Source organism: Triturus cristatus, chromosome 5_2 (genome assembly GCF_964204655.1).
Source record: "Triturus cristatus chromosome 5_2, aTriCri1.1, whole genome shotgun sequence".
Classification (NCBI taxonomy): domain Eukaryota; kingdom Metazoa; phylum Chordata; class Amphibia; order Caudata; family Salamandridae; genus Triturus; species Triturus cristatus.
The window spans coordinates 928558310-928582996 of record NC_140588.1 but is presented as its reverse complement, the minus strand read 5'-3'; the positions used below and the strand labels follow the sequence as shown (position 1 = coordinate 928582996).

The following is a 24687-nucleotide window of genomic DNA, read 5'->3' as shown; positions in this document are numbered from 1 at the left end:
CTGAAACATGGAATCAAAACAGCATTCCCCTATGACCCTGCCCGCGGATGCCCGTCTGCATAACAATGGAATTTATTTACTTGTTTGTGGCAAACGGGTCAAGCTTTGATTTCTGCAGGCGCTAAAATCTTTCTTTAAGAGATTGCGGTTCAGTTCCTATTTAGGGCACTCCTGAGTTGCATGGATGAAATAATCTATCTCAATGTCCTCCACTCTGGGAAGGGAATCCATCCTCAAGGTGATGTGATGTTTTATACTCCAAGGTCCAAGATTCCGAGCCTCTGACCGAGTACCTGGGGCATTGTGCCTTTCAGTCTGTTAATAAAGAACAGTCACTGGTTGCCCGTGTATATCAACAAATTCTATATTTGAGGTAGAAATTAGATGTCCCTAAATCCAGCACGCGTATGTACATGTCAGTTTATTGCGTGGAGGAACATCCTTCAGCTGACATTTCTTGAAGATGGGCTCCCAATCCTTTTTGAGGCAGGTTGAGTTATAGAAAAAAAAGTCTGTCTCAGGCCGAAGAATGATAGAACTACTCCTGTATTTTTGGCAGTGATCCACCATGAGAGCATTCTTCATTCGGTTCACTAAATGTACTTGGTTTTTAAAGAAACTTGATATTTGGCCCCACTGCTTGTCCTGGTCCTCCTGTATAAGGCACATTCTTTACCAGCAAAATAGAAATTCGACATATGCAATGTGTCGTCATGCCTGGAAGTCATTTCAGCAAGCATACCTTGACCTGAGATTGTTTTTGCATTTGGCTTGCTGATGCGGTGAAACATCTGAATTTTCTGCGAGGTGTATGCCTGGTCTTTCTCTGCATCAGTGACACCAAAAAACAAGCATTGGCATAGCCAATAGGTCTCGCCTCCGGGGCCTTATAAGAGTTTAGACAGAGCTATTAGCTTTGTTACCGTTAACAGAGCGAGAAAAGAAGGATTATAAAGTAGGGCATTACAAAAACGATTAAAAGAAAGCATGGGGCAGGCAGCAATAGAGAGAAAAAGAGGAATATATATTCCAACTAAATTGCTATATATTTAAAGATTCCTTAATCAATGACACGGTGATCACAGCAAACACACAGAGAAGGGCTAAACTATTAAAAAGAGTAAATTCTACATAGTGGGCATCAATGGCTTAAGATTTTTAAAACCCCCATGACCGATATTGTATTGACTTGAGTGCTGAAACAATTATAGCTACAGCACAAACAATCCATGCCTCTAGTACTGTACCTCAACTATTTTGAATATAATACTCAGGTTTTACCAACCATAGGGGGGCGAGTGCTCCATCTTGAATTTCGTTTGATGGCACTAACTACAATGCTGATTTCTTCCTGAACAACAAATATTTTTATCCACCAACTACAGCGCCGCCTGGGATTCTGGCCGAGCGAGCGAAACTGAAAGCATGGCGGGAGCGCACGAGACGCCGTGAGCGTGCATATCGGCTGTCCCGGCGTAAGGAGGATCGCCAGAGAAGACACACCATCTATCCGCTGTGAGGCTCCGAGTTTGAACCGGAGGCTGAACTGTCCCTTGAGCCTGGCACGCACCAAAACTCGCTCCTACGGCAGCACGGCCAGCGTGACAGCAGCCGCCTGGGCCGAGAGGTACACCGAGCACCCCGTGAGCTCTGGGAACACGCTGCAGGGCATCGCGCTGAAGTATGGCGGTAAGGAATGCGGGGAGTAGCTGTAATACAACAGCACGTGGTTGAAGCTGCCCTGCATTTCTACTGTCCTTGTCGACTAAGTGTTGCATGCATATGTGAAAGGAAGCCAGTTGTACGCGCACCCATTTCCTGTCCTGGGAGTTGTGCACATCCCCTGTCCTGCAACTTAATCTAACGCCGTGGTACACGTTCACGGGTGCGTTCACAATTGCAGTCCTTTCTGCGCGTGCACAGGTCTGGTCTCCCTTTCAAAGCAAGGCGGTAACAATAGACCTCGCTAGTGACGGAGCTTTCGCGCTGCTTCGCTAGGCGAGACCTAAAAATAAAAATGTATGGGATACGGTCGAGAGACATGGAAACTTGATATCTGGCCTGAAATACCAGGATGTAGCCATTGCCATAGGGCAATATCTGTGCAAATCTGTATGATCCTATGCCAGGATTTCGCTTCCTTGGTTGTCCTAGACTCACATCGGTATTCCAATAAGGATTGCAGGGATTTTCTTGAATTATTAGGTAGATGTAGTCCAAATTAGTAGGATGCCCCGATTAGGACATTGGCCCTGAAATTGGATAATTGGGTCTGGTAGTGAAGCTAGACTAAATAAGACTTTAAGAAATGTATAATTATGGCCCCGCACAATGCACTTTATTTCCTATAATGTGAGATGTGATGATTACGCTCCAGCAGAGCTAACAAACGCATGATGCCCTGTTAATTGGGATGTTTTTAAATGGATTGTCTCTCTGCCGGTTTTTGTTATTGTAGGCCTGAATAATGCTCTCTTGTAGCCTTAACTGATGGAATTAGCTTTGCATGTGTTGGATGAACTGTTGCGCTTTCAAACATTTTGATACGTGTGGGATAATGGGCTGCAGATCGCTCAATTTTAAGATATTTTAATTTATATATATATATATTTGTTTTAGGTTGGTGTTCTGTGTTTGCTGTATTGATTTAATTAATTGCTATTTATTGTAGATTTTTATGATATTTGTAATTGCTTATGTCAATAAATTGAATAATGTGCAATATTTCTGTAAGAATGCATTTCTTGGAAATAAAGAGTCTGATCTGATTATACATGTGTGCATTCATATATAGCAAACATATATTCCTGTTCTGCTGAGGCCACCCTCTTCACTGACTATAAAGATGGTTCTATATTTTGAATGAGACCATACAAATTGCACAGAAAGGTATACTTTGCAAAAGTCCACGAAATTTGTTGCAGCTTCACAACAGCTTGCAATCTTTCTCGCGTCACTACAAAAATCATGAAATGTGGGGAAATATATGTCATCAGCAAGTCCCGTATTGGTTGCAGGCAGCAAAGAAGACACGGGCACAGACCAGGCGACGTGCAAGTAGCAGCTTTATAGGCAGGTAACTGAGTTGCATTACGTTAGGAGTCAGGAGATGCGTGTGTTTTACGGTGAACGTGAATATAATGACAGTGCAAACTGATTAACTGTAATTTTGCTGCAGAGCATGACATGCACAATCACGACAATGCCCCAAATCGTGGATAGATAGCCGATGCCGAAACGGGAGAGGTTCCGAGGACAGTGAAAGAAGTAAAGAAATGAGTGGCGGCACAGTGGGGGAATAAAAATGTGAAGGAGACGCGTGAACTAGCCTATGTTCGCATTAAAGTCTGACGAGCGAGGGAGCTAAACGCCATAAAGACGGTGAGATGCGAGAGCGATCTCAATGAAAGATAGGGCTTATGGCCTAATCACAGCGCAGGGTTGGTTAAGGGAATCCCATAGGTAAAGCACAGTGGCTTGCATGGACAGGCTGACTCGCAATGTAACCCCACAAACTCGTCCAAACAGAAACCCCAACAGTAGACGAGGCAACTAGTGTGAAAACAGCTAAGCAGGGGTGGAGAAAGTTAATACAACTGGATGCTAATTGTAACAAATTAAAGAATTAAATCAAAAACGGGCACTGTGCAACAAGTTACCGTATAGTGAAAAAGATCTAAGAGTGCTTAATGGTGTAACGTTATATACAGTGATTATATGCCAAATGCGACGAAAAGAAACACAATAAGCACCAGAAAAGGTCTACTGTCTGAGGCAGCATTGGCTTGGTCGGAAGTGAATTGCTCCTTGAAGAATTCACATCAGATGCTTCCGAAGTTAAAAATAACAAGCTAACAAGGAGGAAGGGAGAGAAGGGAGGAGGGTAGTGAGAGCAGACAGCAAGTGGGTGAGGAGGCTTAATGAGCCATGACAGAAAGGCAGATGGCAGCTGCGGGCGTGCACGCTCACGTGCATGCTCACGTGCACGCTCACGTGCACTCAAGCTTTAGGCCACCAAAAGCCTCTGGTGGCACTTTTAAAAGCCACTTACTAAATGTCTCGAAGAGACAGCATGCGGTGTCTCAGGCGAGCCCTAAAAAGAACTCACAAGTGCTATAGGGATTTTACCTTGTTAAACATCGGGTCATAAACTGCTTAACATCACAGTACAAACCGTGACTTCGTTTCTCGTGGACTATATGAAGATTCTAGGACTAACCAGTAGTTCAGGAATGACCCAATTATCGAAAATAAGCTGTAACTGCTACCATACATTTTGTCAATATCCGACAAAGGACAACTTTGAGCTCATAATGGCAAACAGTCACGACCAATCAGAGAAATGTAGCTGTTTAAAGTGTAGAAGTATATAATGGGAGGTGCATCTTTGAGGTCTAACAATGCCAGAACCTACTTTTCCAAGCAGTAGGACAGCTTCTAGAAAGGGTCAACAGTCTTGATTTTAAATGAGAAAAAAATCCGGGATAAAAGCATACATTGTGAGGTTCTTTTGAGACCTATTCAATAGCTAACTTCTATAGCATCATCAGGATTATAACTTTTAACAAAAGAGGTTTCTGTTTGAGCTTGGGTTAAAGTTTTCAGTAAAGGCACTGGAGGAACTGTAAGGTATGTCAAAGTAGTTGTACTCTAACAACCATCTGTCCAAGGTTATTTGAGCACACTTCCGCCAGAAATAGATATCCAGTTATCTACGGGGACCAACACACAAGAGATGGAAGGTATTTGTGGTAACCTATGGTACAGCTCTTACTGGGGTTAAAATGGGTCTCAGTGATTTAGAGTATATTTACTTTAAATTGTCTTAGTCCAAAAGAATCAGTCTCAGAGATTGTGTTTTGGAATGGATGGAGTTTGTCATGGAATTAAACTGGATGAAAATCTACTAAAGCGAGTGGAACCATAATTTGCACCAAATATACCACAATTTGGCTACGAGAATGGTAAATTAAGCAGGTGTTACATGTTATAAATAAAAAACATCTAAATGAGTATTTCTTTTGTGCTGTACTATAACTATGCAAAACATAACACTACCACCATTTTTCCTGACCTTTCCTGAGGAACCAGTTCTTAAAGATCATCATGAAAATAATATTTTCAAAGTATCTACACGTATGCGGCAGCAATCTCCATGTGGGGGGAAAAAAGCATTGCAGGAAATTCACTGCATAGGATTTGAGGTATTTGAAAATCTTCTTGATTTCTCAGATGAGGAAGACAAGGGTGCGTTTTCGAACCTCAACAAATCTGAAATATGTATTCGAAACCTGGCAAATATATCCCAAACGTTTCCAATGTACTAGAGAGGTATCACTAAGACTGACGTTTATAACGGGAAAAGGAAATAATGGAAGTATACAATACAATTTTTTTGCAAGTAGATGCCAGTTTGCGATATGAGACCGTGCTGATGAGAGAATACGTTACTTTGGTGCAGAAGTTATCGATTTACACAAGCGTTTTGGCTGAGGGATAATTCATTATTGGAGGTAATAAATGGTAAAAAAATCAATTTGAACCTTCCTTGGCATGTGTCTCTCAAGGTTATTGAAGCTAAACCAAAATACCTTATGCTTCATAAGCAAATAAATAAGCTTAAAGAGGTTTGCTACTGTTGTGGCCGTTTGGTTTATTACAAGGATTGTCCAGCTAACAAGTTTTCCTGTCGCGGGCAGTAGGCCTACCCACACAAGTGAGTACTATTTTTATCAGAAGACTTTGAGGATTGCTGGGTGGGTGAAATTTTATGGATCCAAGCAGATTCCAGAATTTTCCATAACAGAATTGTGAAGAAAATGTATTTTTTCTTTATTATTATTTTTTTTTTAAACAAAGTTTGAGGTTTGCGTGGGATTCTGGGTAACAGAACCTGGTGATAGCCAGACAAGTCACCCCATCCTGGATTCCCCCGGGTGTCTAGTTTTCAAAAATGTATAGGTTTGCTAAGTTTCCTTAGGTGCCAGCAGAGCACAGTAAAAATGTGGTGTCCACGTTGTGTTTTGAGCAGTTTCCTGTAGCGGGCACTAGGTCTACCCACACAAGTGAGGGACCATTTTATTGGGAGACTTAGGGTAACACAGAATTGTAGAGCAACTGTTCTTACCTATTGACTTTCGATGCATTTCTGCCTTCCAAATGAAAGTCAATATTTAAAAAAAGAAGTCACTTTGAAAAATGTCCTATAATTCACATGCTAGAAAGGGTACACACAATTTCGGAGATGTGTAAGTAGTTACTGTTTCTAAACTCTATATTTTGTTCCAATTTCAGAAATACATAGGTTTCTTGCATCCCAATTTTTCACTGTATATATTTTCCCAAATAAATGGTTTTATACCCGGTACACAATAAAAACCATTGCAAGACGCTGCTTAGTTGTTGGCTCTGGGTTAGTCGAGTTCTTGGTGAACCTAAAAGTCCTATATATCCCCACAACCAGAAAGGTCCAGCGGATGTAACGGTATATTGCTTTAAAAAAATCTTTATTTGCAGCACTTTTTCCAATTCCCCCCAAAAAGTATTTTGCTGTATTTTGGTTAACTTCTGGGTCCCCTCCAGGGAAATCCACAAACTCTGGGTACCTTTAGAATCCCCATAATGTTGGAATGAAAGGACGCAAATTTGACATGGATACCTTCTGTGGTCAAAAAGTTACAGGGGCCTAAGACCAAACTACCCCAAATAGCCAAAGAAAAAAGGCTTAGCAGGGGGTGGCGTTGGGGGTGGGGGGGGCTAGCTGCGAAGGGGTTAAATATTTCATTTAATGGAGAGGTAATTTAATGTGGACATTGAAGCGCTTCTAACCTCAGTTGGGGCCACTCGTCTTCCATACTATATTCTGTCTGATGCACTTGCACTGCTCCCACAAAACAATCAGAGATTACTAACTTAATTTTTAGCCTCCAATTTCAAACTACTTCTAATATATAGAACCCTTTCAAATGTTCAATACTGCTTGTTTATTTATATAAACTTTATTAATCTGTTCATATTATTTCATTTTTTAAGCAGTTACAGACCTTCTAAGTAGGTTTTGTGGACCCAGAGGGGTTCCGGACCACAGCTTAAGACCCACTGCTCTAGAAAGTTACGCAGGCAGATTTAAACACTCCACAATCAAAAAGGAAACTTTTGCAGTGTTCTGGGCAATCAGAAAATGTAAAACGTTCGGGGGTGGTGGAGGGGGGGGGGGGGGCAGATCTTGTAGTATATTTAGACAATAAACCTCTCCTAGAGGTTTCTAGACCAAAGGGACGTAATTGGTTATCATCCAGGCTTTATAGGTGGATTTTGGAACTACAGAATTTTTAAGTTACCTATCTGGTATCACAAATAAGTAAGCAGATTGTCTCTCCAGGTTGACTGGCGAGTGTCAGGAAATAGATGCTTTTACTGATTAATGGTGGTCAGATGTAGTTAAAGTATGCTGTCACTGAGGGGTGCATCTCTCAGGAAGAATGATTAGATGCGTTGTCAAAAGATATACTGTTGAAGGAAGTTTGTGATTTGATCTCTTGTGTTTGGCTGGAATAAAGAAAACTGAGCATTTTCATTATCTGGAAGAGTATGAAAAAGTGAAGAATTAACTTTCGATCCAAGACAACTTGCTTTTGCGTGGTACCAGATTGGTCACTACTATTTTAGAACCTGTTTGATTGAATTAGTTCACTTGGGTCATCAGGGTATCTAGTAAAACCAAACATGGATTAAGGTTACGTTATTGGTGGCTAGGCATAGACCTCGCTAGAAGTGGAGACAAAGTCTACAATTGCATAGATAGTAATCAGAACTATCAAAGAAAGACTTGAGTATCACCCACGACATGTAGAAATTTACCAACCAGTCCTGGGGAAGAAGTTTTTAAAATAGATCTTTGGAAGGGAAAGTAATCCCAATTCCATTAAAACTGATACAGGAATTCAGTTAACATCTTATGACATGCAAAGTATTTTGAAAGATAGAGGCATTACCTATAAAAAAGTTCCCTATAAACACCCACAAACAAAAGCCATGCTTGAGAGATTCAACAGTGTTTAAAGAATACACAGCTTGCTAAGAGTTTAGGGAGAGATTGGAGAGAAGAAATTAAAGATCCCATTGAGACCTTTAGGTAAACACCACACCCAACAACCGGGGTTACACCTTTTGAATTATTCAAAAACAGGAAACCATGTACCATGATGCGTCCACCTTAGGTTGGAGAAACCGTGAAAGATGTGGGGGAGGGGGTGGGGGGAGAGGGAGGGAGAGGGGGAGAGGGAGGGAGAGGGGAGGGAACTAGAAAGGGGTTGTCAATTCGAGTGCGAGAGTTGGTGATGAGTTTGTATGAAGCTTGCAGAAGGTAGGAGAGAAGATTCATCTAAATTTAGGAAAATACATCAAATTGCTTAAAGAAACTTGAGGATGGTTGTATTTGCAATCCAAGTAGGATTTCTGTTGTAAAGAAACAACGTCTCATTTTTTGTTAGCAAAACACAATATAAAAAATATTGCCAACTTTCTAATCTATAAAAAATCTCAAAACAGGACCATAAGCACCACGTCTGGTAAGGGTGTGAAGGACCACACAGCTGTGTTGGTATCAATAATGTCTGTTTCCTAGAAAACACTGGTGATACCCTTCTTGAATCTGGAATTTGAGAGTGTGCAAGCATGAACATAAGTTCCCTGTTCTGCAGATACACTGCCATGGACAGATCTGAAAATTAACTTAGCTCATGTTTAGATGTCAGTAAACGATAAATTAGGACTTAAACAGTTCAATGCAGTGGTTCTATACCATAAAGACGTATGGCAGTCTAAACAAGTTTCTATTTCGTTCCAGAGCATGCCGATGTTTGGGCTGATGAGCTTCTTTCAGTACTGGAGATGAAGTAAGGTAATCCAGCCTAAGAATCCATGCGCATAGAATTAAAATGAGTGAGTCAGGATTGACCCAACCTTATTGTTGCAGGGCTAAGGTTCAGTGCAGAAATGGATTCTTGAACTGAAATTTCCACGAGATTTGTAAACCATGACTGCTAACCCATATTGCTGTGAGGAGAACAATGGTGTCATCTGTTTACAGCTAGCTTTTCCTCATCATGCAGTAATGTAACCACATGAGCAAGACTGGATTCAACATTCAACCTTGTGGATTAATGCATTAGATTCAGTAACCCACCTTTTGTGGGCGGGCCATAAGCTTGGAAGCCTCTCAGGTTGGCCTTTTACTACAATAGGTGCACCCTTCAAAGTTGATCTTCAAATCAGTGTGCTTGTAGAAGATGGTGCTGAAATATGGAGTTTCCTGAAGAACTGTCAATCAGGTGACTTTGTCTCATTAATGTGCGAGGCATTTCTAAGATTTGGTCTTGTACCCAACATTAAGCTTTGATGCCGGACTATTTATGTGACCAATGGACTAGGCTTCTAAAAAGAGGTGAATAGCTCAGGTTATCATCCACTCACCATTTATGGCTGGCTGTGCTTCTAGATCATCTCCAGTTACTCTGGTGCTTTTCATCAAAAACTCATCTTTATAGGTCACCTAGTGTGACGAAGTCCTCTTTTGCCTTCATGGCGTTATGTATACCACAACCTTCATTCTTTTACAGGTCTTATGGTTTTCTTGTATGAAAATGCTGGGCACACCTGGTAATTCAGGTCATAGTGATTGCTGGGCAAACAAAGATTGCACTTTTATGCAGGTATTTTCAGTCACAGCAATTACGTGGGGAGGGGGTGGGGGGGGTATTGAAGGGCTCTTCCTCACTAAGCATGTCGGATATTGGGTTGCTCATACGACGCAATTAGGAACTGGTGTTAGGAGGAAAGAAACGGCTCTAGGACTCTTCTGCAGCTACTCCACACCTAGGTCTCAATGCTTGCTCCCACGTGAGTAGGGAAACGGACAGCAGCAATGCAGAGCAAAAACATACACTTTCAGACCTAATGGCAGAAAACATTAACTTACGGTGGAGTTAAAAGACAGTGTGGGCTTCAGGGTGATGCAGTCACGAGTCATAACAGTCGTGCCAAATGCTGAAACAAGGCTACGAAGGGAACAACTTCCAATATTCCAGACCAAACACTAGATGGCAGCATTGTGCAAAGCATCGAGGTCTACAAGGGACATGCGGCTGGTACTTCTGTTTTACATTTCAACGATGCTGAAAATAACAGCTGATGCCACTTCATAATTAGATCACGTGTCAAAAACACCATTTTTGCCAGGAAGGTACTAAAACTTCAGAAATCTTATTTTGTTAACTTTTTAATGCCTGGTATCTTGAACCTAAAATTGCCTCCTATAGAGAAAAAAATTACATCATCACTGTGTTCTGCTGGTCCGTTTGTTGGTGGAAAGGATTAATTCGAAAAATTCCTTGCAGTGGCCAGAAATGTAATGGGTTCAGAGCTTGATAAGATTAGTGTGGAAAAACAGGAAGCATGCCAGAATTAGATGCACCCTATTGATACAATAAACCAGTAGGTTTGTGATCTACAGCAACATTCAATGTTTTACACAAACTAAATTACTGACATGCCAAAATACAAATCCTACTTCTACTGACGTACATAAAACGTTAAATCTCAGATAACATTTCAACATCAATACATCTCAATAAAATTTTCATAGCCTAGTGTATATGATCCATGATATTTTAGATAAAAGTAGTCAATCTGGACATTTATAATTTAAAGCACAATTTCTTCAAACAGGAATCCTTTAATCCATTTTAAAAATTGTAAATGTTTTTCATTTCACAATATCAAAAACTTACTGAAGGAGGCTAAAATCAGTCGGTATTTCTGGCGCTGCTATCATTTCTTTATCATCTTTTGAAACACCACAGTGAATGAAACAGTATGTTCATAAACCACCAGGCCACTCTTCTGGCAGTCTTCTGAAAAACTATAAAGAAAATGATACACATTTGATTTCTTTTGTAAATATGGCATACCGTTTCATATCACAGGTCAAACAATAATTAATACCAAGAAAATCAAGAGAAAGCATTGGAAAGAATATTGAATTTATCCACAGAGTCTCACAAACATAGGCCCACTTACCGTAAAGTCATAAAATGGGCTAAGATTAATTTGCCTCAACTCCACACTATGCTGGGTAGAGCAGATATACTGGGACTACATTTTGAAACATATGTTCCCTCCCTGCCAGGCAAGCAAAATACAACTGAGAGCCACTGGAGGTGCTCTCAAGAGATGCACACCACTAAAGTCTCTGCTAAAAAGAGGCCCACTCAAAATGAATTACTACCCAGGATGTGCATATATTTCATATGACTTCAATTGCACATTACAAGTAGACATTTTGCAATGCATGCTTCAAACTTCCAAGGACATTAGGTTATAGAGCTGGACTTCCGCTGGGATATCTTTCTACACAATTCCTCAATGGTAGACAACTATATCTCTTCGATGTAAGGCACAGATTGTTTGCATACTTTTCACTGGTATACTTGTCCAGTAATTAATTACCCAGCAGCTGGAAGGATTAAACGCCCGGTATATAACCAAATATTCCATGATAAAAACTCAATGGCCCATTTCTAATTTGCCCAAAGTCATCCCTGCAATCTGCGGTGACAAAGAGGTACGGTTAAGGATCGCAGGGGTAGGGTGCTACTGGATTAACCAATATAATGTCCAACCAATCAAAATCAATATTTGCCAGAATTTCTTTTTCTTCGGATTCGTCATTTACTACATTTCCATACACTCATTGCAACCCTACAAACGTTTAACTACCAGTTTCATTAGAAGATGTATTACCTGGGGCCAATACATTTCTGAAGGCCATCTCTATGTCAACAAAATTAGAACCAATTATTCAGGTGCAGGGCCTGTTTACCTTAATCCCCTGGGACTGAAGGCCACAAAATAAGCTGCAGTAGAAACCAGCCCATTGACCCAGGCCATATTGACACATCACCACCCAGAACGGAGATCAGCTGCCACCAACAACTTTGGGCGCATTCTTTAAAATTAGGAGAAAAAATACTGGAAAAGGCTATTCTTCTGGCCTTTATGCATCCTAATATAAAAAAAACCTGATAAACTTGAGCTCTCACATCATTTGTAGTTTGAAGTGAAACAGGATAATAGGCACAATACTGGAGAATAAACACTGAAAAACAACAACTAAAAAAATATATTACTGATGAAAGAATCCGTTTTAGGATCTCTGGTAATAGGTATAAAAGGAAAGCCTGAGTATGTTTAGCATTAAGCTGAATGAAACATAAATGTGGCAAAGATGTTAATTACTAACAGATGCAGTTACTCGCTAAGACTAACCTGTAGATTAAGAGTGTACGCATGACAGTGTTGGGCTTTCCACAATGGGCTATTAGTCTGACCCAGTTGGTGGTCCAACACCCACTAGGCTATTATGTTAGTTTGAAATGGACGTTCCAGATGAAGGCTCTATTATCCATATAAACAAAACGAGGAACCTAAAGGCTGCTGCAGGCATGAATGGATGGAGTGATTGGAGTGGCCGGGGGTGGCACATCAGCATTAATGGAAAATCAAGCCCAACGGTCAATGAAAAGTATGAACATCTTTCCAGTAGAGACAGAAAATCGAATTTGGGCAAAAGGGGAATGGTTCCCAAATGCATTCCTAAATTTGTTCCATCATCTCAGTAAATTTTGCATATCTTAAAGATTGGTAAAAGTTAACCCTACACCTAATTCCAGTTGCCAGGGGCACCCTAGAACTGATCTTGTGTCTGTTCTCGAAATGTATCTATGTTAACGACTGCAACAACTGTAAAAGGGCATTTTTCTCCTTCCTGAGAGATATAGACATCTGGAGATAGACATCTGGAGATTAGACATCTAACACAGGGGCAGGTAAACACTTAACAAGGGTTTACAGTTTTACTTTATAGGGCAATGCCCAATTAAACACACAATCACATATATATATATATATATATATATATATATATACACACACACACATATACATACACGCATATATACATACACGCAAAAGTAACAACGGTAATCAATTCATTAAATTTACAAGTAGATAATTAAAAAGAAGTAAAAAGAAGGAGCAAGGCAATACTAGAAAGACATACATTGATTAAAAAAACGAACCAAGGATATCACACAACACACTTGGAGCGTCTGATCCATACGGCCATCAGAAATGTTGCTATAGCAAATACCACGATTCTCCCTGTATCTGTGCTCAGTATTCTGAGCACTTCCAGATCAGGTCTACAACCAATACACCTGCATAGCGGAATAAGCCACTTGGTCCTAAAGTTTTTGTATTGGGGCAGAACATATGATAAATTGACCAGGGATTCAGGACCTCCTTTGCAAGCAGGACACACTTAGTTAAAGGGAGCTTGACTTTGCCATCTACTACAGCTTGGTGGGGAGTGGCATATCGAAATTGAAGGAACAATTTCTGCACCAATGGCAAGACAATCTCATCGATATTACCTTAACATTTGTGGAAGGCTTTTGTGAAGGCTTTAAAGACTATGAACTGCGGAGTACGTGATCCCTTAGCATTGGAAATATTTTCCACCATAATGAATTCCCAGGAAACTTGGTTGACCCGGTATCCTGTGATCAGGGACTTCTACGGGTTCGACCAATAGATTTCCAACCCAAATTTCCTCAGGAGTACCCCGAGGCAAGGAAACCAAGAGATTTTGCCAACCCTTGGAGATACCATGAGATCCAAAGGTCCCACTCAGTATGAGGCAAGCGCTTCAGTAGAACAAAATGTATGCCAAATCATTAGGAACCTGCACTCCATTTTATCGGCAATCTTTCTTTGGGCCAGGTCAAGGACGATTGGAATCAGAGGGGAGCTTGCCTGAAGATTAGGAAGGGGTCTTAAAAAGCGTTGTTCAGTCACAGAAAGTCAATGTTTCCCACTATCCCACAAATCTGCTCCATAGATGGCTGAGCCTAGGGCTTCGGTATTGTAATTTGTTTATTGCAGGAACCACTTTTCCTGGCAGTCTTTTTGTGTATTTGGTTACGTGGGAGGCTTGCTGAATAAGTGAGAGGTGTGCTTTCGCAAGGTGAGGTGCCCAGCACAAGTTTGGATTTAAGCACATCTCTAAATAATAAAAGGGGGAAACAAATTCAACAGGGAATTACCCAACAAACCTACATCTCTTGGGTATCTTCAGGGTGCCATTGGAAAAGACCATATGCTTAGTATTTGAGTCGTTCAACTTCAATCCTCGCTCATCACAAAAATGTTTAAAGTCGTTCAATAGTTGCCAATTCCTTGAGGAGTATTGATAACAATAGTGTATCGTCATCAAAGAGAAGGCCGCTCTCTCAGACTTGGAGCATCACACCTATCTCTGTCAAGGTATCCTACTACCGAATTTATAAATAGGGGAACCAGGGCGGGTGCTGAAACGCACCCCTGTGTAACTCCATGCCTAATCATAAAAGGCTCTGTTGGCTGTCACTCCTCACCCCACCTAACCTGAGCCTGGTTTGCTTCATCTAATCAAATAAGGATATCCAGTAAAATCAGTGGGATCCCCATCTCTGACAGCACTTTCCAAAGTTTGCACCATGGCACCAGATCAATAGCTGTACGCAGGTTCACGAATGCTAAATACTGCTTGTCCCCTTTTAATAACACTTCTTTCCAATAAATACAGAAGTGAAAGGCCTGGCCCAGTGTACGGATACTGGCGCAAAACCCAGCTTGGAAATCAGAAACAATATTCCCTTCTGAAATCCATTCCTGGAGACAGAATATTTGTTAACAGAATATTTTCTGCAATGAGTCTATTAAACTAATAGGTCTGTAGCTACCCAGCTTTGCCCTATTCCAGTTTCTTATTTCATTTCAGGTATCGCACGTCCATTAATTAGCGTTCAACTCCTGTTGCAGTGCTGATCACAACTAAGCATTTCCAAATTAAATTCTGAGATGTGTCGAAAGAGGATTTTTATTTTAACAAAATGAGATACAGAAAGTTGCAAACCGTAGTTTTTCAATGATAGTGTGGTGAAAGATGACATATGTAGTGGCGTTCTGGTCCCCAAATGACTGCTGCAATTATTTCAACCGAGAGACATGTAAAATTGGTGTGAAGATTAAAAATCTAAGGGGAAAGTGCTTAGTTAAACGACTAGCGTGCAAAGGATAAGCTGAAATCCCCGTCAGAACTACCCAGATTGTGCCAAGGGAGAGTCCAGCTCATCATAGCAGCAAGGGTGGGGAATCACTCCAGTAAGCACACCGAAGAGCTTCACCCATCTCCGGCTGGCAGCAGTATCACTTGCTCTGTCATAGTCACACAATGATTTTCCCCAATTCACAATGTAGAGCACTCAATGAGTATGGACGTCCTAAATTGAGATCCAAGCAGAAGCCACTGGAGCAACTACTTTGGCTGTAGAAGTGTGCAAAACTTGTGTAATTTGCTTGATTACATGAATTTTTGGTCAACTTCTGGAAAATAATAAGCAATTGCACGAGATACATTGTAGTACTAAGAAGGATGTGTATCAATGTGAGGCAAGGATTTCACAACACCAAGAAGGCACAAAAATAAGAGAATTGGTGTGTTTCACTGCTACTTGCCTTCTATCCTTTCCCACTGTTGCTGAGCACTCAATATAAAATGTATTCACTGAAAAGTTGTGTACTTACTGTAAACATGCTCAACGAACGAGCTCCATTACCTTGGGTAAGGTATTATCTGGTAGGGACAGGATCTAGCCGCAGATTACTTACTTTAGAATCTTCCCCAAGCATGAGACCGAATCCTGAAAGGTTTTCCCATAGCACGTCGGTAGAGTGCATTGTGCGACCCCGTATTGAAGTCATCCACAGGGTGTGACGTTAACTGAGTCCATATAACTCAGACACACAGACGCCCTTTTCTTCCATGACTATTTTCCGCGCTCAAAACGTGGAGCCACATATAGAAACTGGCTACTGAAACAGTGAGCTAAAATAAAAGACACACTTATGTCCAATAATCATTGGATTCTTCCTCTTCGGATGTGAATGACCATAATGAAATCTTAGAGACAAAAGAAGACTAGGTTTGCAGAGCATGAAGGACGGGAGGGTCATTAAAGAATTTGCGGCTAGATCCGGTGTCTATCAGATAATGCATTACCGAAGGTAAGTAACTTGTTTATCTGATTGAGACATATAGCCGCAGATTCTTTAATTTAGAATCAAATGCCATACCATCCCCTGAAAAGTCTTACTATAACAAAACCGATCCAGACTAGAGAAAGACCGGGCAGTCATAATTTGAGTAATATATTCAACCACATAAAAACCAGAAGAAGGAGCCACAGGTAAGTAAAGTCACAAGACTTTTAAACCATGGGAATAAAAACCCCATGTTACTATGACAAATCCATTTCAGAAGCCAGCCAACAATAAGAGAATAAACCTACTCTGACCCCTAACTGGTTCTGAACCATAAATTCTCACCTCACAATAACTGTGGACAGAACCACAATAACAATAGACATAGAAACAATAAAATCAAGAGGATAACATTATCCCAGACAATAAGGCAACATTGCAAAGCGATCCTATGAAAATAAAATAATTTGTTCTTATATCCAGGTCCAAACCACATGTTCAAACCTCTGGAACACAGAGCAGCAGTTCATGCCATTGTGCAATACCTTTATGACATATAAAGTCCCGTCCAAGCCAGGCCTGCCCAGCAAATTACACAGAGAAAAATCCAAAAATCCATCTCCCATAGAGAAAACATAACAAAGTTGTAGACTACAATAGCAAATATTGGCATGGAAGTAGCCTTTTCATAGGAAAAACTAGAGAAGAAACAAATACCTCTAGGCTATGAGAGTGAGTGAGTGTGTATATATATATATATATATATATATATATATATATATATATATATATATATCCTACTGGCGGTCGCCAGTAGGTAGTTATAGTTAGGACCACGTTTCCATAGGAAATCCGCAACATTCTATTTGGAATAACTTTGGCGCCGGTCGATGAATCCTCGCGAATTTCTCAAAATAGGTGGGGCGCTACGCTCCGCTCCTACCCTGAAAGTCTCGGGGGGGATTCGTCAAGCGGGGGCTGAGATAAAAGGGGGGTCCCAAAACGCGTTTTTCCCATGCATTTTTCCATAGGACCTTTAGAACGAGCTACAGCCCGAACGGCTGAACAGAATTACTAGAAATTTGGCAGAGAGGTAGTCCCTAGGTCAAGGAAGTGCCTTTTGTAGGTTTGGTGTAAATCTGTTCAGTAGATTCTGAGAAAATAGCCTTTAAATCAATATATATATCTGAGCCCGCTTACGGTACGCTTACCGTACGCTTACCGTAAGCGTACGGTGGCGTGCGCGAGCGCGATTCTGATTGGCTCTTAGATCTTAGTAAACATTCGAATCGGCCGAAACCAGGAAGCGGCGGCCGCCATTTTGTCTCTCGCACTGAGTGTTGTTTATCAAACAAGATGGCCAAAAACATGTTACGGGGCTGTTTTGACAACTCCCTCCCACATAGTCATGTTGAGGGAGTCCCCAAACATCCCCCAAGAGCAAAAACGGTTTTATTTTTTTTTCGGCAATTTCGCCGAGTACGCTTACCGTACGCTTACCGTAAGCGTACGGTAAAAAAAAAAAAAAAAAAAAAAAAAAAAAAAACACACTATCCACACTTACCCCACCCCCTGTGCTTTTGGTGGCCGTAGGCCACCAAATGTACAGGGCTTATTAATAGGTTAAAAAAACTAAATTTTGGCAACATGAAATTATAAAATCGAAATAAAAAAAACACTATCCACATTGACCCCACCCCCTGTGCTTTTGGTGGCCGAAGGCCACCAAATGTACAGGGCTTATTAAAGTTGATAAAAACCGTGCACGGAACGAACTGCGTTAAGTGGGCGCGCACGCCTCGAATGGCGTAAAGTAACTTAGCATTTAAAAAACCGTACAAATTCACTGAAAAAAACATAGGTTTCACACACGTTATAGTTAGGAATTAGCATTTAAAAAACCTTGCAAATTCACTGAAAAAACCATAGGTTTCACACATGTTATAGTTAGCGGAAATTTTACTGATAAAAAACAAGTGAAATTGCCCCGTTATAGTTAGTGCTGGCAACTATAACTCACGCGACCGCAATCTTCTGCTGATGACATATGTGTCTTTATGAAAAAAAAATATTTGTAATATATGTATAGCTAAAAATGTATGGAAGAAGACATGGGCAAATAAGTGTCTAAATACAGTATTAGCATCAGCAGAGGATTGCGGTCGCGTGAGTTATAGTTGCCAGCACTAACTATAACGGGGCAATTTCACTGGTTTTTTATCAGTAAAATTTCCGCTAACTATAACATGTGTGAAACCTATGGTTTTTTCAGTGAATATATATATATATATATATATTATTGTACTCTTGTGTATGTGTGGGGGTGTGTGTATGTGTGTATATATATATATATATATATATATATATATATATATATACACACACACACATATATATATACACACACACACATACACACATACACAAGAATAAAATAATTGAACACTTATGTATCAACAAAAGAAAAGTCATATTTTAAGATACAAAAATAAGCCAAATAATCGGCAGACAATACAGACTTAACAGTAGGAAACTACATTGGGTTCATAGCACCCGTCAGAGTATTGCAAGTAGCCTGTGACCCCACCATTAAGCAACGGTAGTATAAAGTTGAATAAGATACTAAGAATAGAAAAGAAACCTTGATAGCCTAGCGAAAACCAAGGTAACCTTACTTATGTCTAGAAACTCATCTATAAATCTAGAAAAAAGTCTCTCATACTGAAACCGGAAAGTTAAATGGATTCCATAATAAAAATATTCGACCAATCAATAAAATACACATCAATTTGTATATGTCATCTAGGGGCCACACTTCACAAAGCGTGAACCCAACCACCAGCAACTTGATACAGGTAAATAATGAAGAGTTCACCCGTAAAGGAGCAAAGATCCTGTATGATAGGAATAAAAGTCTTCTACAAAATGTAGAAGCTATGAAGCCAACGCCTCCTCCCCTAAAGAACAAACATACAAGAACACCTTTATAGAGAAGAAAGGGTACACCATTAGAGGGAAATGTTCTTCGGAAAAGAAAACTTTGATAATGCACATCATTATTACAACCCAAAGAGTCAGAAACATTAAAGATTGGAAGAAATCGAATTGCCTAACAGACTACGTCTGCCTGGAGACCTCTAATAGCATGACACAATCCTGAAAAATCAATAAAACGTGCTCAAAGAACATGTACAAACCAAAAATGTTAAGGGGTAGAAGAGTCAATCAACAGCAATGGCTGCAAAATCACACATGAAGAGCAAATCATGTAGTGTCTTAAAGCTCACATAAGCTTTTGGTTAATTGTGTTCTAAATCTAGTAGAAGTAGAAAATATTTACCATTGATCGTGAGTAACACCATCCATCACCTAAACAAAGGGCAAGAATCGGGGGGGGGAAAGCAGAAGCCACAAACTAATAATGTAGGCTAGCAGCAACTTTCTGTGAAAATACCAGAAGGAATTTTGGGATAGACACCCTCAGTGCCATAGTATCCCGTCAACGGCATCTCAGTCTATTGACGTAGGCCCATAAATGAAGCAGAAGGTCACACAAATACCATATAAAAATATAAGAGACACCATCATATTAACCAAAACTAATAAGAGGGTCATTGTACATAAACCGCTCATCAAAAGGCAGATCATATACCCAGAGACTCCCATGGAGTAAAAATGTCAAAAGTACCAAACAAGGGGTACCAAATTTCACAAATAGACGATATCATGAGTCAGAGAAACAGTCAGACACAGAGGGATTATAGAGCTCTGCACACTCAAATGAGCGCACAAGCTGTGCAATCCCAGCTAAACATATATATTTAGAAATGCTCACCACAGCACACAAAAGATACTTCACATAGAGTATGGTACATACCATGAAGCTATCAACTCTTGGGCATGAGATCTTTTTCAGAGTAAAAGCAAACACCAAGACCCACAAACCAGGACTCAATTGAAAACCCAACACAAATTAAATAGCAGAAAAACTGTCAGACCTCGCTGAAGGATAAAGTCACGACTTCGGCACCAAGCAGTAAATAACAGTCAAGAAAGCCACTTATCGTGGAATATACTTTAAAGAATAGGACTTACCTAAAAAGAATTCTACAGAATAACTGTCCAATAATTTTGCAATCATCCTGACTTGACCGGAACTAAAGGTAATGAAAAACACGTAATGAACCACAAGGTTTACTAAACACCCATAACCCCCTGCTTCAAGCAGAAACCATACTGGTTGTCACCATATAAAACACATATTCCAACTCAGCCACGTGTAAACCCTTCTTTTTGAACAAGGCAGAAAGAAAGAATTCAACCAGAACCTCAAAAGACATGTCTAGGTGGCTGTGTCACATCAATCAGCTCTCAAAAGCCGTAAAGTCAAATTAGCATGTTTACTAAATAAATGTAGACCATCAAATGGCATATCTTTTAGGCTATCCTGTGCAGGCTCTGAAAACAAATACTGACACAGCCATGCATGTCTGCGCAGTGCAACGGACTGACCCATAGCTTTACCTACAGAATCAGTGGTGTCCATACCACATTTTATGGTGTATTTCGCCGCTTCTCAGACATCTTGCACCACCTGTAGGAGTTCAATCCAAGCATCCTCTGAAATAGAAGGCAGCCAATGCGCCACAAAGTCTCAAAGCATGAGAAAATCTGCCCAAAATACATGCAATGTTTAATGACCTCAATGCAGAACTGACGGAAGATAATATACTCCTCCCACAATGTTCTAGCCATCTGGACTCTTTATTTGGTGGAACCAAGTGAGGGACACTAGGATCTGGTGAAGCCATAGCAGCCTGAACCATCAGCCCTTTTGTGGTGGGATGGCGCAAGAGACAAACTGGGTCTCCAGGGTGGGTCGATGCCTATTGGCCACAGGACGGTCGACTGGAGCTCCCGTAACAAGTTTCACCCAATGCTCCTAAACAAAGGTCACACAGACACATTATAAGGGAGCAAAGGTTCCACTCCCATCTTATCTTGATGAAGAACATCCTTCAAATGGTCTGTGGACAATTCCACTGAGGGGAGCACAGAACGTAAGACTGCAGCTGCCCTCTTCAATACAGCAGCATAGGAAGAACTCTCCTCAGTTGCCAGACCGGGAAGAGAAAAATATCTGAAACTGGAGTACTTTACTCCACTAGCCTCCCCCAGTTTAGTCAACCAATTTTCCTCCAAAGGAGGCTGGACCATATTGCCCAAAGGGTTTTTACCTGCTAAGTTGTGCATTCCAATAGGAAAAGCAGGAACAGGTTGAATAAGGCTAGAAGGAGAGCTGCCCATAACAGGCAGCTCCATCACCGCCTCTGCGGCAGCGTCGTATCGACGTTGGACAGAGTAAAAGGATTGGTGTCAATCTGCGCCGCCAACGTCATTGGCTGACACGACACCGAAGGTGTGAACCACGAAGGACTGTGCACCAGCACCGCCTCCAATCCTTTAACTGATTTAGAGGGCCCAACTGTCACAGAGGGCGAACCTGCCGGCGAGGATCCAGTTAGGCTCTCTCTTACCTCCTTGGGGCCAGAAAGCGCACCAGAGGGAGGCTGAGGCCCAAAAACCTTATGTAGGGTCAAGTAATATTCCCGTATTTGGGCTAGAGTGGCACCGGCTCAAGGATATTTAGGGAGGCGTGGGGTGGACTTATGTGAATGCTCTGCAACAGAATGATGGGAGACTGTGTCAGATATGGACATAAGTACCGGCAGTTTGCACTTCAGAGCCTCACTCGACATCAGCAGCCCCTCACCTGAACAGCTCCTTGACCGGTCTCTGGACTTAAATCGAGCACTGACACCGCTGCAGTGCCTCAGATAAAAGTGCCACCAGAAGTTTCAAATGACACTCTTAATGCCTTCAGTTGAAGATGCAGACAGGAACCACACTCCTCTGTGTCATGATGATCTCCAAGGCACCACAAACCGATGATATGAGGATCTGTGATCAACATCTGTCTATCACAAGATCCACAGGGTTTAAAACCTGAAGACATCGCAAAAAGGACATGTATCCTCAACAAAACGTGGAAATGGGCTGAAAAGCAGCCCTCTAGCTGCTCTGGTTTCACGATGCAAGCGCAGAAAAGAAGGAATGACATTGGCGGGAGAGTTCTAGTAGACAGTCGATGACGTCACATCCAGTGGACAACGTCACATCCAGTGGACAACGTCACATCAGAGTCGTGCAACACCCTCTACAGACGTGCTACGGGAAAAAAAATTCCAGATCCAGTCTTGCGCCTGTGGAAGATTCTTATGTTAAGAAATCTGCAGCTAGATGTCTCGATCAGATGAAAAAATTCCAGTGTAATTTAAATTTTGCCAGAGCCTATTCAGCAGAATGACCTTGTTACTAATTTTGGAGGCACTACCTCCACATCTCACCCGCAGCAACCCCATGAGAAGGGAGAGGTAACATTCCAATTAGGAGGCTCCTTTCCAGCAGTACTTGCCTCCAAAAGGTTCCCGTCCCTGGATCATCGGGAAATGGCAATTCCAGAACAAAACTTTCACCACAGACCACCAAGAAGACTTTTCCTCGAAGGGGGGAGGAGGAGGAACACAGCTCCACCATATTCTTGGGGTTAACCAGTAGCCACAGTAGAGCTTTAAGAATTAGACACTAGAACTAATCTAGGTTTATAAAATATAAATGACGAGAGTGTGCCTAGTCCCTCGTGTAATGGGCATGCACTCAACCAATCTAGCTACTCCTACCTAGCTAAACACCCCGGAAATATAATAAAACAGAGTATGGAATGGAGTGGGGCATGAGCATGTACATAGATTGGGCAATACTGTATCTACACTTTCCTGGCAATCAATCCTTTTCACCTCCCCTAATCGCTTCGTATCAATCCAATTTGAAGTGTGCATCAAGCTAAGAAAAGAGGGATCTAATGGCAAGCAGGTATCTAATGACAGCCAAAAAGTACATTTTGAAGTGATCAATAATGATTCAGTATATAAATGTAGATAAAATTGTGCCATCAAGAGATCTGACTTTCACACGTGCTGAATGGTGCATGCATGCCTAAGAGTTGAAGATGGCAAGTAACCACAGCGATAAACCGCCCCTTTCCCACATTCTTCCTTGATGATTCCTTTAATTTAATATTGAACACAAAAACTCAAGTCAATAAGCAGAAATTAGGTTGACTAGTAAAGTGTCAATGAATAACCAATACAATTAATAGGTAGTACATTTTGTTTCTTTTTTTACTTTGAAGCTATGAAGAATGACAAAGCATGACATGCGTAAAGAAATGCCTAGCACACACTATAGAAATACGAAGTGGTGAACTCTTATGACAGTATAAACACTACAGTGAAATGAGTTTACCATAATCCACATTTCAGCGGTGTTCTACTGCTGATGAAATAATTGTATCTTCTATTTACATTCTTCATGCTTGCCAGATGCAAAAGTATGATGTATGCCCACTACAGAAGCAGCAGTGAAGCTGCTTAAATTAGATTCGATTGGCAAGTATTATTCCATTAAGTAAATCTGATAGGAGCACTTTCCTGTGAACGATCTAATTTTACGGAAAAACACAATGAATTTTAATTGGTGAAACTGCCAGTGATATGGGTTGGCGGCCACATAGAGATACGAATATTAAAAGGAAATAGCTAATAATTTTATACACTGTATTTTGGTAATCTGTGATAGAATCGCTATCTCTGACGAAGTCAATGGTATAGCTACCACAGACGAAAAACGTGTTGGCTACATTTTTGTGTTGGATGTATTGGACACATATGGGTGACATTTGAAAAACAAGCATTTGCAATGCAATAGGTCTCGCATTTACGAGAGTTTAAGCTATTGGCACTGTAAACGACAATGCCTTTTATTTCTGTTTTAAAAACTAAAACAAAAATAAAAGGCTTTGTTATTTGCAATGTCAATAGCTCAAACTTGCGTAAATGCGAGACCTATTGCCTTGCAAATGCTTGTTATATCATATCTCCTCCCAAAACCTTCCTCAGCCCATCCCAATTGTGTTTCTCCATCTTCCGCTCTCCTTATCCTATCCTTTCCCTCTCCTTTCCCCTCTCCCTTTCTCCACCATCTTACCTCTCACGCCACTCTCTTTCTGCTAGCTATGCATTTTCTTCTTCTTTTCATGCCTTAACTGTGTGTTTCTGCTTTCCCTGTTTCATGACACTGACCCTTGCCAGGTTCATGTCCATCCTGTGACCCCAGGATTCAGAGTCCATGCATGTGCAGCTCATCACCCAGAGACAGCTCTTTGAATGCTGCGACCATCTCTGAAGTAACGCAGCTTGGCGAGTTTATCTACTAACGTGTGGATCCCGTGAGACCTTGAAGCGAGGCATGGGGGAGTGAAAAGTATGTTTATGGTGTAAATCGTACCAATAGGTCTGCGGGGGTAAATTTCCAAGCGGGACCATGCATGTCTAACAGCAATGCATCTGTATGTGTGTTCTAGGCTTTAGACGGCCCGTGAGCCTTAGACGGCTCCTCCGTAATGGTGGAGAAGCATCGCCCCAC

At 41.1% G+C, this 24687-nt stretch overlaps 1 protein-coding gene across 2 annotated transcripts in view; it reads right to left on the bottom strand.

The window, feature by feature from the left end:
- The window catches only part of STAG2 (STAG2 cohesin complex component), a 1427207-nt gene that overhangs the window by 1253922 nt on the left and 148598 nt on the right, over nucleotides 1–24687 (bottom strand). For both annotated transcript variants that reach the window (XM_085608133.1, XM_085608134.1), the window contains exon 3: nucleotides 10791–10921. In XM_085608133.1, coding sequence (XP_085464259.1) covers nucleotides 10791–10834 — 44 coding nt within the window. In that variant the 5' untranslated portion in view covers nucleotides 10835–10921. The remainder of the gene's footprint in view (nucleotides 1–10790; nucleotides 10922–24687) is intronic.